The sequence below is a fragment of the Monosiga brevicollis genome, genomic scaffold (assembly GCF_000002865.3).
Source record: "Monosiga brevicollis MX1 MONBRscaffold_27 genomic scaffold, whole genome shotgun sequence".
Taxonomy (NCBI): domain Eukaryota; class Choanoflagellata; order Craspedida; family Salpingoecidae; genus Monosiga; species Monosiga brevicollis.
In genome coordinates, this window is record NW_001865064.1 from 334,598 (window position 1) to 348,629 (window position 14,032).

The 14,032-nt window shown below is 52.7% G+C and overlaps 3 protein-coding genes across 3 annotated transcripts; 1 reads left to right on the forward strand and 2 right to left on the reverse strand.

The window, feature by feature from the left end:
- Nucleotides 1–1,260: 1,260 nt before the first annotated feature.
- MONBRDRAFT_28591 (uncharacterized protein) lies at nt 1,261–2,177 on the forward strand (the record flags this gene model as incomplete). Its single annotated transcript, XM_001748981.1, has 2 exons — nt 1,261–1,465; nt 1,570–2,177. The coding sequence occupies 2 exons, from the start codon at nt 1,261–1,263 to the stop codon at nt 2,175–2,177; spliced, it is 813 nt and encodes a 270-aa protein (XP_001749033.1).
- A 2,010-nt stretch (nt 2,178–4,187) lies between these two features.
- Nucleotides 4,188–8,798, reverse strand: MONBRDRAFT_28592 (uncharacterized protein; the record flags this gene model as incomplete). The annotated part of the gene is made up of 7 exons (XM_001749041.1): nt 4,188–6,691; nt 6,771–6,855; nt 6,994–7,131; nt 7,696–7,794; nt 7,861–7,920; nt 7,951–8,600; nt 8,741–8,798. The coding sequence occupies 7 exons, from the start codon at nt 8,796–8,798 to the stop codon at nt 4,188–4,190; spliced, it is 3,594 nt and encodes a 1,197-aa protein (XP_001749093.1).
- Nucleotides 8,799–11,664: 2,866 nt separating this feature from the next.
- On the reverse strand, nt 11,665–14,010 carry MONBRDRAFT_33940 (uncharacterized protein; the record flags this gene model as incomplete). The annotated part of the gene is made up of 12 exons (XM_001749042.1): nt 11,665–11,830; nt 11,919–12,006; nt 12,127–12,211; nt 12,290–12,340; nt 12,418–12,510; nt 12,610–12,653; nt 12,773–12,890; nt 12,970–13,051; nt 13,133–13,216; nt 13,302–13,360; nt 13,508–13,808; nt 13,892–14,010. The coding sequence occupies 12 exons, from the start codon at nt 14,008–14,010 to the stop codon at nt 11,716–11,718; spliced, it is 1,239 nt and encodes a 412-aa protein (XP_001749094.1). The 3' UTR covers nt 11,665–11,715.
- Between the last annotated feature and the right edge of the window lie 22 nt (nt 14,011–14,032).

Here is a 14,032-nt window from a genome sequence, read left to right on the forward strand (position 1 = left end):
GCCGTGGCAGCCCGAGCAGCCTTTGGGTGAAATTTGGCATCCCCCTCAGACGTCAACTCCCGTTTGAGTGCATGGTCCCCTGCGCCAAGGTCAACCGGTGCTGCTGCAAGGGCGGTGGCACCGGGCAGCGGCTGGCTCTGCAGCGCATCAGCGGTCGGCGACGTCGTGCCCGATGTCCTTGGAGATGACCCCGAAGTCGTTATAACGGTAGTTTCCATCCTCTGCTGCAGGAGAGAGATACGAAACGAAACAGGAAACTCCAGCCAGCCAACCAACCAACAAGAATCTGATGGACTCGAGGGGAACAAGAAGCAGCCCGTGGGAGCCAGCAGGGACAGACGACCGCCCCAGGCACACTAGGACAAGAACCCTCTCCAGCGAGCGGCAAACCCCTCCCCCAGTAAAATGGGCTCAGAGAGAGAGAGAGAGAGAGAGAGAGAGAGAGAGAGAGAAAGAGAGAGAGAAAAATGAATTGGTTTGGTCGGTTTGAGAGAGAGAGAGAGAATGTTGCGTGTGTGTGTCGCAACAGGAGACAAAAAATGCAATCAACAACAACAAGGGACAAAGTGAGAGAGAGAAAGGGGTTATGAAAAAAAGGCAGAGAGTGCTCAAATGTTCATGTGTCATCAGTTGAAAAAGCCCAGGAAAGAAAGAGAAACGAGGATACACGGGAAAAGTTTCAGAGATCATGTGGGTTGCGGAAGAAAAAGAGAGGAATATCCGAGGTTTTCTCGGAGGTAGAGACACGGAGTTTTCATCAAAAAACTCAAGAGGAGTGATGTGGCAAATAAAACCTCATAATGATAAATCTGTGCTTAAACAGAGATATCATCAAACCCTGAATACAATTCAGAGATTATAGTCCGAGCAGCGATGCTGTCAGAGAGTGAAACCTTCATACACTCACGCACGTGTCAAGCGAAATGGCTCCGCGTCGTGTCCGCTTCGCGTCCTTGTGACGCACATTCCTGGCCGTCGCCGCCCGCCCGTTGTTTTGGCAGCCGGGGCGGTGCATTTAGGTCGGGATGAAGACGAGCCACCGGCTCATGTATTCGGGTGACAGGTAGCTGATAGATGGATTGCGAGTCTCTGCCCGGTTGTGAAGCACGCTGAAATTCCCATCGGGCAAACACCGCCAACGCAAGGAAGCAAAAGGGCAGGCACACGCTTTCGGCATGGTTCGGGCAAAAGGATCAAAGGGTCACAGGAGGAAGGGGAGAGGCGGGCATGGTGTGGCTACTGGGATTAGGCCAGGCCGGCATGAGCGGCCTCGGTGATGGGACCACGGATAACAGTGGGCGCCAACACTTCTCTGCGACGAAATCGAGAGGCCATACAAGCAAGGGGCACCCCGGGCAGGTCGAGGCCCCCGACAATTCAAACGCACTGCACTCTCTACCCATCCACGACGCAAGCAGCGATGATGGCCCCAACAACCTGTACACCAAGCTCAGACAAGCCAGTGGTTTGGGCGAAATCAGAGTCGATGGGGGCCACCCCAACCTTTCTATGAACGACCTGTTGCCCCCAACCACCCAACCTCGTCCAACCGTTCCTGTGGCCCCATAGCACTTCCGTTCGTTCAGCTGGTCGTCTCTTTCTTCACCCTCTTGCTGCCCTGTCTGTGCTCCCAAGCGGCTCTGCGTCTGTGCACCCTGCTGTGCGACCCCAACATGCTCGCTTTGTACTTTTGTACTACTGGTCATCCCACCCAACCTCAACCTTTCAACCTTCGCCATCCCTCTGCCCTGTTCTTTCTATTTCCTGTGGTCCTTGCGTGTGTGTGTGTGTGTGTGCGCGCGTGTGTGTGTGTGTGTGCCCTCGCCGTCGTATCCGTCTTGGTCTCTCATCAAGTACACAGGTACGCAGGTACACAGGCACACAGGAACACAGGTACAGAGGAACACAGGCACACAAGCAGTCTCTGTGCACCTTTGCCATTCTCTGTTTCAACCGAATCCTCGGGTCACCACGTCCATCTCTCTCTCTCTCTCTCTCTCTCTCTCTCTCTCTCTCTCTCTCTGTCTCTCTGTCTCTCTCTCTCTCTGTCTCTCCCTGTCAACTGCGCTTTTCTTTCTCTCTCTCTCTCTCTGTCTCTCCCTGTCAACTGCGCTTTTCTTTCTCTCTCTCTCTCTCTCTGCCTCGACTTTCTCGGCCCCAACTCCGCGTATTACTGATTTCGCACTTACCCGCACCGAGTGCCCAACGAAGCATGCTAGCTATCTCACCAAGGCATCTTGCTACACACCCGGTTCGCTGGGCCGAGTCAAACAGGCACCTAGACTGCCCAGACTCTTGTCCGCGGCATGATAGTAGCGGCTCCAATAGATTAGAAGGGCCATACAAACTTTCTCAGACCAAGATCAGGGAAGCTACATGGCACTCTCGGCTTCGTCCCCGTCCCAGCCCGTTTCCAGATCAAACATGAGATTCGTCGCAAGCCCTTGTTGCCGACTGCTGGCCATTCGAAGCTGTTTGGCCGCCAGGCTGGCGCCAGGTCGTTTTCCCGCTTCTCCATCAAAGAGCGTCTCACACAGTCTATGTCGCCACACATGAGCACCGGCTGAGTTATCGGGGCAAAGTAATAGTTTCCCCCTTTGCGACCAGTACAGATTGTCCGAGCCATACCGATGCAACGACGACGGCACATTCACTAAATTTAGCCGTTGACCGGCACTCAGCAGTTCCATGATGACTTGCAAGCTCTGCCCCGCATAGGGCGTGGCCCCTTCGTTAAATACCTGATCCAGTTCAGCGGAAAGTAAGCGTTGCATGGTGGTCTTCCTGAAAGCTTGATCAAGTCGCAAATCAGGAACCAACCTCCCATACAACGACACCAAGTGACCAAACATCCGAAGCAACTGAAAATCGTCCCCCCACCAACGTCTCTGGTGCCATCCACCTTAAAATCACAAGTGGGATGTAGCTTGGATCAGGCACAGGAGGTGTACGTAAACCAAGACAGAGACAGAGACAGAGACAGAAACAGATACAGAGACAGAGACACAGCGACAGAGACACAGCGACAGAGACACAGAGACAGAGGCAGAGACAGCGACAGCGACAGAGACAGGGACAGAGACAGAGACAGAGACAGAGACCCGCAACACACCGAAACGGCATGTCATCCAGGCTTGAAACTTTGTAGTATTCCTCTTCGGATGAGACAAACCGACTCACTGCGAACAAAGCATGTTCTGTGAGACGGCGTGTCTTCTCAGCACATGCTGAGCTGCATTCCTGTTCATTAGCTGTTGGAAAAACAATACAACTCACATCCAAAGTCAGCTAGCTTTGCCGCTGGCACATCGCCCTTACGAGCAAACAACAGCACGTTGCGACTGGCAAGGTCGCGATGCACTAAAGAGTGGCTGTGTACATGAGCCAACCCATCCGCCACCTGTGCCAAAACATCCAACTGTGGCACAGAATGGCAGAGGTGAATCCAAGGCCCGGGCCCATCCATTCATCTGATGAAGCAAACAATGTATCAGGCACCTACACGGGCAGTCAACGGGACCAGTTCTTGGCCGCCCTCTCGCAAGCGCGACCGCAAGTCACCACCGTCTGCAAACTCCAGCACCAGGCTCAAAGGAACGCTGCCAGCACATTAAATAAGCACAATGCCTTGGCCCACTCGCCCGGGTAAATTGATGCAGAGGACTGCATACATACCTGTCGTAGACTACGCCCAGTAAAGTAACAACATTGGGGTGACATCCAACGACATGCATTAGAGCTACCTCCATGAGGACCGCCCGAAAGTCAGTTTCCTGTGTTAGAAAAAACAAAAACAAAACATAGCAAAAAACAACGCATCGCAACACATAGTTTCTAAGACATGGGTGGCAACGGATCGTGGCGCAGAGCGCTTGCATGATGCTGCCAGAACAACACATCATTGCTCGCACCTGCATAGCATCAAAGAACTTAACCGCCACACGTAAGGGGCCTCTCTGCGCTCCAAGGCGAAACGTGCTTGCCTAAAAGTTGCCTGGGTGAGTTGTAGGTACACCGAGATGACCAAAAGGCAAAACGCCATTGCGCACTCGTACCTCCCGAACAGCACCAAAGTGTCCGCGGCCCAGCGTGCCGCGCAAATGCAGAGCATCCCTAATCCAAAAAAATGAGAAAAGCCAAAAGTGAGTGGCACCCCAGTGGTGGTAATGACGGCAACGGCGGCAAAACTAATTGCAAAGCTCGTACAAGGGAATGAGGGACAAGTGTGAAGCTGAGAGTGCCTCCTCGGCAGGCGCGTCAGGCCTAGTGTTTGTTGCCTGCAGTTGTGAAAGCGACTCCTCAAACTGCATCCAAAAGGCTCGCGCCCGCGGATCGCCGGGTGAGACCATGAGAGCTTGTCGCTCGCGACGACGCCAGAGCACCAGCAACAGCATCAGCGTGGCAAGCACTGCAACCACAATGCCCACAATCACACCGGTGATTGCGCCGCTGAACGACATGCTTGCAGAATGTTCTGGACTTGATACCGCAGTGCTGGAGGGGGTGGTTTGGGTGCTTGAGGTGCTCATTGTGGTCCCGAGTGAAGGCGGAGTGAAGCCTTGCTCCACCAATGTGTTCTCCAGCACCGCGACAACATTGCTGAGAATGCCACCATACACCAGATCAAGATCGCCGTCGCCGTCCAAATCGCCAACACTCATGCACGCCGGCGAAGAGGACAGCAGAGTTAGTCGTTCGGCTGCAGCGAACTGACCATTCCCGTTGCCCCACAGCCAGGAAATGTTTTGCGTGCAGCCATAGATCACGTCAAGATGGCTGTCTCCATCAAGGTCCGCAAGGGTCACGACCCACAAACCATCAACAGCCACGGCTAGCATTATCGCGTCGCTAAAGGTACCATCGCCTAGATTACGATACCAAACCAAGTTTGCATCGCGACTCAGCACCACCACGTCGGCCCAGCCATCCTCGTCGAGGTCAGCAACCTTTAAATCAGACGGCCGTGGATTCAGCGTGGCAATGGTGCGTGCAGTGCCAAAGGTGCCGAGACCCAAGCCAGGATACCAAGTCACACGCGATCCCGTATATTCAGCCGTGACTACATCGTTGATACCATCACCATTCAAGTCCACAACGGCGGCTGCTACAACCCGCACATTGTCAGCAATGATCTTCACATCGATCGAAGGGCCCATCTCACTCAAGGGATACCAGGCTAACATGAAGTTTGAAGCAAACAGCACATCAGTAACGTTGTTCATGTCAAGGTCGGCTACTACAAAGGCCGTATAGTAGCTGTCTGTCATCGAAGTCACAAGCGAGAGTCGATAGCCTTCCTGGCTGGAGTTTATTGTGGGAAACAATTGAAACAGTTCATCCTGACCACCAATCAGGGCATTGTAAAGGCCGTCGTGGTCCCAGTCTACTATAGCTGCAGACTGTGGACGGTACACGTTCAGCGCAAGTGGTACTTGCTCTCGAAATGAAGCCGAGCCATTGTTTGGAAAATAGCCGATAAAGAAATTGGCTCGGCCAAGGCCAAAAATGTCCATGTTTCCATCACGGTCCCAATCGATAATTTGCAAGGCCTCGGGTCCATCGAGCTGACGATTGATGAGAAAATACTTTGCCATGGTGCCATCTCCATCCAGATTGCGTAGCCAGAAGGCCGCATCATTACGCTCACCAGCAGTGACGATGTCAAGTTTACCATCTGCATCGAGGTCAGCCGTGACAATGAGCTCGCCCCCGACCCGAGGCAAGGCATGGCTAGAGGAGCGGGTCAGAGTAAAGGCGGCATCGTTGCTTTGGTAGAGAACAAGAACTGAATCAAGCCGACCGACCACAATATCGAGCCAGCCGTCACCGTCAAGATCACCGGTGCTCAGACCGCTGGGCTGGGTTCCAAGTGAGAGCGTGGAGGAAGAAAAGTGACCCGACTGATTGTTTTGGCCATTGAAGTATAAGGTTAGGGTGTGGTCAGAGTTGGTGCCAACGAGCAAGTCCAGGTGGCCATCTCGATTTAGATCCGCCACGGCAAGGGATGGGAAGGTGTTGTCCCATGCTCCAGCTATGAAACGGGACTCCCAACTGGTGGCGCCTCCGCCGTTGCGCAACCAGGTGAGGTTGGTAGCTGCAGCGCCAACGGCGAGGACGTCGAGTGCACCGTCGCTGTCCAGATCGGCGACAACAAGGAGAAAGGGGGCAGTGACCGCCGAGGTGGAAATCAGGGTACGCGGACCGAAGCGGGCATGACCATCGTTGGCAAACCAGCTGACAGCGTTGTCCGTGCGACTGGTGCAGATGATATCCAGGTCACCATCGCCATCCAAATCAGCAACGCGTGCCGCACCAGCCATGGGTAGATCCGTGGACAAAACAATCTGGTCGCCAAAGACGCCATGACCGTCATTGGCATACCAGGCCAATTTGTCGTCGGAGTGGCTTGTGCTGACGACGTCCAGATCACCATCACCATCCAGGTCGGCGGCAATGGCCGACTCCCCAGAACCGATATTTCCGGTGATGGTGCGAGGTAAGTCAAAGGTACCGTTGGACAAGGTTGGAATCCAGACGATGCGCTCTCGATGAGAAGCAAACAGGAGATCTGGATAGCCATCACCGTTGAGGTCGGCACTCTCCATCGAGATGGGCAGGCCAATAATTTCATTGGTAATGACGGTCTCTGGCCACAGCGCGTGATTGGCACTTTGTGCGGCAGCCTTTTGATCTTGAATCGTGAGCACCAAGCAAACAATCGAAGCCACAAGCCTGGCCCGCCTGCTGCGCTGTCCATGCCATGGTCCAACCATGGCTGCCGTGAATTTGGACATGGGATCTGTTGACACTCTGGTTAAAACGCGCTCGCCCGTCCAGCACCGTAACCAGCGAAGGCTACGCTGCCAAAGAGAAGGCAAGAGAGAGAAAGGGAGAGATAGAGAGAGAGAGGGGGGGTGGGGGTGAAGGGCGAAGGGTGCCTGCCTTGCTGAGAGGAGGTGTGACCAGTGCTCACGAGAAGGAGGAGGAGCTCACCCGGCTTGTGGCCTCATGTCCATTCTGGTCGAGAGATCGAAAACCCTGCCAACGTAAAATTGAAAGAGAGAGAATGAAAGAGAGAGAGAGAAAGGCATAAACAGCAAGCAAAGGCACAGAGAAGTACGTGTAGCAAAACTACCACATGTAAAATAAAGAAAGAGAGAGTGACAAAAGAAAGAACAAAAGAAAGAACAAAAGAGGAGAGAGACAGAGAGACAAAGCGAAGCACAAAATTACCACATGTGAGAAGAAGAGAAGAGAATTGGAAACAAAGTGAAAGTTAAAGAGGGCAAGGGAGCGCATATACCACCTGTGAGCATGGAAGCAACGCCATGCCAGGCAGGGGGACTGGGACACACGCAGAGAGACAGAGATGCGATGGCAGACAGACAAACGGAGGCAGAGACACAAACGGAGGCAGAGAGACACAGAATAACCAGTGCGACACAGTGACAAACGGTGAGACCAGAGGCCGTGGTTTCACAGCAGACAGACACGCGGCTGTATATTGCCCCGTCTCCGTCGTCATGTCAACTTTTTGTGCCAAAGAAGATAAAGTAGAGCAGTATCAATTGAGGCAAGGTTGGGTTTGCCAGAGAGAAGGAGCGAGAAAAGGCGCACCACACAAGGCGAGCCGGGTGCAAAGCTCAGCCTTCAATTCAAGAGCGCGTTGAATCCGATATACATCGTCGCGCAAACCGGATCCGTTGCCGCCTTTTCCTGGTAGACACTTTCCAAGTGCCCCGCGGGCATGATCCGGTAGTAGTCCAGATGCGCGGCCGCGTAACCATGTTGGCGCTGTTGATCCAGCAAAGAAAAAAAAACATGAGGCGGCACGCCTTGCCCTTGCAGCCGGGTGCAAACTTCAATGTAGGCCTGGCACATCCTGTATTGAGCTTCGGGGGAAGCCTGCATGTAGCACGACTGTATGTACCAAAATGATGGATGATGTACATTGCCGCAGTTGAAAAAAACGTTGAGAAAGTTGGCGAGGTCGATGATGAGCGGGTATTGGCCGCCCCACTGCATTTCGTTGGCGTGAAGCTTCAAAAGCAGCCAGTTGCTGAGACAGCTGGCCATCTCACACTTGCGGATGGAGTCCGCAATTTCATCAACGCTGCTTTGCAGCATCTCCGTGGTAGCTCGCAGCTCCTGCAGCTGCTCGTCCTTCTGCTCCATGGCAGCTAGCATGGCAGCTCGCAGCTCCTCGGTCTTGCATGCATTCTCCTCGTCCTTCTGCTCCATGGCAGTTCGCAGCTCCTCGGTCTTGCGTGCATTCTCCTCGTCCTTCTTCTCCATGGCAGCTCGGAGCGCCTCGTCCTTCTGCTCCATGGCAGCTAGCATGGTAGCTCGCAGCTCCTCGATGCTTTTCTTGTTGCTCTCAGCCTCAGCCTTGAGAGTCGCATGATTCACACCCTCAGAGCACTGCTTGACTGCTTCCTCAAGCTGAGCCACCTTTGCCAACACATCGTGCTGCTCACTTGCAGGCCGATTTTCATCCTTGCCTTTCAATGCCTGTAGCGAATTCAGCTGCATCTTCTGTTCTTGAATGCGCTTGCTGCTTTGTTCTTCCTTCTGTGCAAGGAGTTCTTCCACGTTCGACACTGCCATGATACACAGAACATTTTTGGGTCAGAGGGGCGGAGGAGCTTGGAAGAGCGCATCGAGGCGAAAAAAGCAAGGTCTGAGAAATGCATTTTTGCAAAAACGCCCTGCTTCGTGGTGTTTGGCAATGGATACGTACGTCGACTGGATAGGTCGTCTTGTGGTGGCTGCTGTGACAACGGTGATGGCACATCCATGGCGGCGAAGGTTGGAGCAAAAGCACACGTCAGGAGGAAGGTGAAGTGAAAGGATCGACCACGCAATGCAAGGTGCAGGCTCGAGAAAAAACAAATTGCAACACAGCCAAAGCCAAAGTCAAAGCCAAAGCCAAGTGGTGGGGGCAGCAGTAGGGGCAGAAGTGGTGGTGTTAGTGGTGGTGGTGTTAGTGTTAGTGTTAGTGGTGGTGGTGTCAGTGTTAGTAGTGTTAGTAGTGTTAGTGGTGTTAGTGGTGTTAGTAGTGTTAGTAGTGTGAGTAGTGTTAGTGGTGTTAGTGGTGTTAGTAGTGTTAGTGGTGTTAGTGGTGTTGGTTGTCGTGGCGTTGGTGTTTGTGGCAATGGCGGGCGCAGTGGGCGCAGTGGGCGCAGTGGGCGACAAATGCATGTGTTTTAAAAATTTCTTCACACAATGGGTGACGTACCCTTCGAAGAGTGGAGCGTCACAACAGAAATGGCTTGCTTTGCTGCGATGGTTCCAAATGGAAATGCACAGAATGAAAAAGTTGCTTGCTACCTAGTCAACGCCCTGTCCGCCAAAAATAGACGATCAGGGGTTGGCCGTGCATGTGTGTGTGTGTGAAACAGTGCTGGAGCATGTATGGGAGACGCGCTGGAACGTTAGGGCAGGGCGTGAATCTGTTGTGTGACCATGGAACAAGTGCTGGAGCATCTTGGGCATGGCGTGAATGTGGTTTGTGACCATGGAACAAGTGCTGACACATCTGGGCAGGTTGTATCCAGTGGCCGTCGCTGGGGTGCGCCTATGGTTCCAGGTGGTGGAGGGGATGGTAGGTGGTTGCGATCAAAGTGGGTTCTGCTTCGTTCGTCTTGTGTCTTCCGGTTAATGAAGAAGCAGAGGTCTTGTTGCGTGCGGGTAAGAGTGCGAAAGTGTGCGTGTTGGCATTGCATTGATGTGCAGATATTGGCGCGGGCACAGAACTTGGCGTACCCCCGATCCTGCCTTCAATGAACTGTGCATTCGTATAAGGGTTTATATCTGCCAGGCATGCACTGGAGCTGCCCTTTCTTCGCTTAACCTCATCCTGTTCTTTAAAAAAATGAGTTGCGATAGCTGTCACAAGCCCGGCGAACTGCGGCAAGGGCTGGCCTCATGTAGTAGCGGTAGCAATCGGTATACGGTCCGACAGGGTGTAGTAAAAAGGGCGTTTGCTCATGCCGGCCTAACACAAAGCATTCAATCTCGCAAAGCCACAGCAGTACTTCTGCTTCGTCGGAGCCCATCAAACCAAGGCATAAAGCCACCAGCCAAGCAGAACACATCGGGCAAGGCAGAACACACAGGGCCAAGCTGCATCGGTGGGCATCACCAAGATGTGCCATGCTCACATGGCCTTCTTGCCACCACGGTCATTGGCATGGGCCATCGGCTTAGAACCTGCTTGACTTTGACGGTTTGACAACATTCCGTTCTCCTCCTCATGCAGCAGCCTCTAAACACGTCTCTGGAAAGGAGATTACCAATCGTCTGAACGAGCTCACTGAGAGATTCCATGGCGACCCCATCAACAAAACATGAACATGCTACGATTGGGGTCGGATGTACAATTGTAGATCACCAACGGCAAGATGTGCCAGCGTAGGAACAAACATCGTAGCCCTCCACCTGATTCGTGTGGCCTTAAGTGTGCTCGATAGATGAGATGTTTTTGATTTCTCTTCTTCTTCTTGAACGGTTGCTTGCCCTTGCCGCATTGGCTTGGGCTAGCCATCATTTGGCTTCATCTTTGACTGATCATGGTGATGAATTGACAAGCGTACCACCTTTTGCTGGAGTTCAAGTGGCAACCGAACACATGTGCAAGTGCGTTCCAAAACGTCCCAGCCCTGCCGCACCCACACAAACAACCGTACCCCCTTCACATGAACGTTTCACCATTCGGCCGGCGCAACGGCCTTTGCTTTGCAACCCAGGTTGGCGACTCAAAACAATTTGTGCTGTCTCACGTGCCAATCTCCGGGCACGTCTCCGCTGTTGCATCACTCTGTCTCTGTCTTTGATTGTTTGCTTCTGCTTTGTTCAGCCGTTGGGACCGTGCTAATGTCGCATCAATTCACATCCACCTGCGGTTGAGGCCGATCTGATTGAGCTTTTGTTGGTCATTGGCTTGCAAAGATGCCGCATGACGACGAACCCGACTGTGACTGCGAGCTGTCGTGCTCTCATAGTCATTGTCAAAGTCATTTTTCTCGATGGTGCTCTGGTCGGTTCAGAAAAGAGCAAAATTTTACCAGCGGCACGTTGCCAAGGCTTCTCTGGGCACCAAAGTTGTCGCCATTGCTACAAGAGTTTGGTCTACGGGCACCACCCTGCCTTTCTCCTCTTGCCACCCTGTCTCTCTGTCTGTGCCCTTTTGACTTACGTGCGCATGTACACCCCCCTCCGGAGAACCCACCCTGCGTGCTCCGCAGTCTACCAAAGCGGCCTTGACTGGTGCCTCACACATCAAGGCTCACCAGCCCAGCTGCCACGACTCCTTGTTGCGCAGGGAACAGACTTTGCGCATCCCGCGATGGTCAATCCTTGAGCAGGTCAAGCTCTTTTGAAACAAGCCTTGGTGTCGCAAAAAGTTGAGCTGGGCCTTGAGCATGCTGAGGTCAAAAGCACTCGCGAAAAGCTGACCCAAGCTGAAAATGAAGGCCGCACAAACATCTGGAGTCACCTCCGTTGACATGCAGACAATCATGATATATCAGAGGAAAGACACGTGCTTTGCTTTTTGCTTAGCGCGCTTATCGCGTCTCATCGACAAGCTATGGTATCATCTTATAATTCATGCTTGAGACCAAGCATGGCTTGATGTTGTTGAAATGCCGGACGAGTGGGGAGGCGTGTTTCGATTGATTGGGAAATTTTTTCGTTTTGCCACCAACATCACCATCAGCCTTCGGCGGCCGGCTGTGGTACACGGGCTTCGCGTTGAGCCTCCATGTTTTGGACTGCCTCAAAGTCCTCCATGGACAATGTCGAACGGCCAAAGCTTGCAGCCCGCAACCTACATGGTCCACAATAACGTTCAAAATGGGTATTACGCGCCTTTAGGACCTTCACGCCAGCACGCTACGAGAGAGAAAAGAGCTTACTTTGCCATGGACAACCAGCGATGCAGCACATCGCCTGTGACAGAGGCCGAGTCTTGGCGCGATTGCACGAAGCGTCTCTCAATTTCTCCTGGCGGGAATGAAGAGAAGCAGGGATGAGTACTCGATGGACTTGAGCCAATCAAACTTGATGCCAGATTGCTTTTCTTGAACAGCTTCTCAAGCATTGCAAAGCCAAATTTTCACTCACCTTGCACGGCTTCGGGAATTTCCACTGGTGTGTGTCGGGCAGCTGCAAGGAAGCTACGTACGGCTTCCACAACGTCGGCTGTCAACTATAAGAGGGACATTGTTGGTTACTTTGTGCGTTTCATGTTTTTGACGACAGAGACAACCCGAAGATCTGGGCCTACTTCGCTCGATCGCGGCGGGTGCACCGGAGCAACCGGGACAATAATGTCAACCTGTGCAATGAGCAGCAAAGTGGGTGAGCGTGCATCTGGCCAGACATTATTGAAGACTGTCTGATGACAAAACAAACCGGTAGCAAGCTTTTGGCCTCAGAAACGATGAGGACAGGAATATCGCAGGGAAAAAACATTGGGCTCATGTGCTCAAACTCGTAGGGGACGCTCTGCATACGCCAATGTTGCAAAACTCAGTTAGCTGACGACTCGCGAGTTTTACATATGCCGCCATCAAAAGCAACAGCTTTGCTCGTAGACCGACCAACCTGAAACTGCAGCACTTGCTGCAGCGCCAAAAGGTTTTTAACCCCTAATGGGTAGCATTCGGAAACAGTGGCAAACGATGCGAATTCAGTGCAAAAACTCGCAAAGAAAGCAGTTCTGCATAATGTTTCATCGTTGTCATAGTTGTACCCAGGTATTACAAACCGTTTTCAAGAAGCTGCCCTTGTTCGAGTAGCGTCTCATCGAGGGTCAAGTGGGTGTGGGCTGCCAATTGCAAAGCACCTGCTTCTACCCGTTCACGCTCATAATCCTTTTTGGGCATCTGTAGTTGAACCCCCAAAGCGATCGTACTTGTGAGTCTCGTTGGTTTCACATAAACGGCCCTGAGCCGCCAGACATACCAGGCGCGTTTGATTGAGATACTCCACATGCAAGGGCAAAGCCACTGTCTTGTCAAGCACGTGGTCCAGCAAAGGTCGCAACCTGGAAAACATTACCGCGTGAGAGCGGAAATACGCGTGCATGCAATCATATCGGCAAGCGGATGAAACGGTGATGTCTTACTGAGCCACCATGTCCTTGCCGTGTGCGCGGTGATGAAGGTTGATGCTAAACTTGCCCAAAACAATGTCTTCACGACGCAGTTGACTGTAAACACCGGTGACAAAAAGAATGTGCGTTGGCAGGAGCGCTTACAAATGGCCGTGAAACAAGATTGGTCCAAGGCTCTTACACGCTAGAAATGAGGTTGAGAAGGAGATAGGTAGCAGCAAGCTCATCTCCACCAAGGACCTGTACTCGACCAACACATGAACCTGTGAGCCAGCAGAAGAGCAGGGCTACCAGAAGGCAAAGCAAAGCTGGCGATACCTGGAGAAGCGCTTCAAAAAGCATTGGCCGAGCTTGGCGTGCAACAGCTGCAACAGCTTCTGTTGCTACCGAAAATGGGGCACACACACACACACACACACACACACACACACACACACACACACACACACACACACACACACACACACACACACACACACACACACACACACACACACACACACACACACACACACACACACACACACACACACACACACACACACACACACACACACACACACACCACTTACCAGGGGTGCCTGGATTGTGAAGAAGACTAGGGTTGGAGTTTTGAAGCTTGGTAAAGTGGAGGACGTGGATGCGCGGCACTAATGTGGGCGCTGGCCGCTCTGGAGAAAACTCATCGCTGCAACACCAAAAACGTGGCTTTCCTGAATGAGCATTCAAGTCTCCCGAGTCAATAGACTGGCAGCAAGCGGATTGACCCACCCTTGCTGCTCGCCGTAGTGTACATCAAGGGTATAAATGCCATAGACCTCCAAGAGGTCGTGGACCTTGAAAACCTCTTGATCCGTGTACAGCTGTGCGTCAAAGTTCAAGATGAGCATGATCCATCAAAGAGCAAAGAAA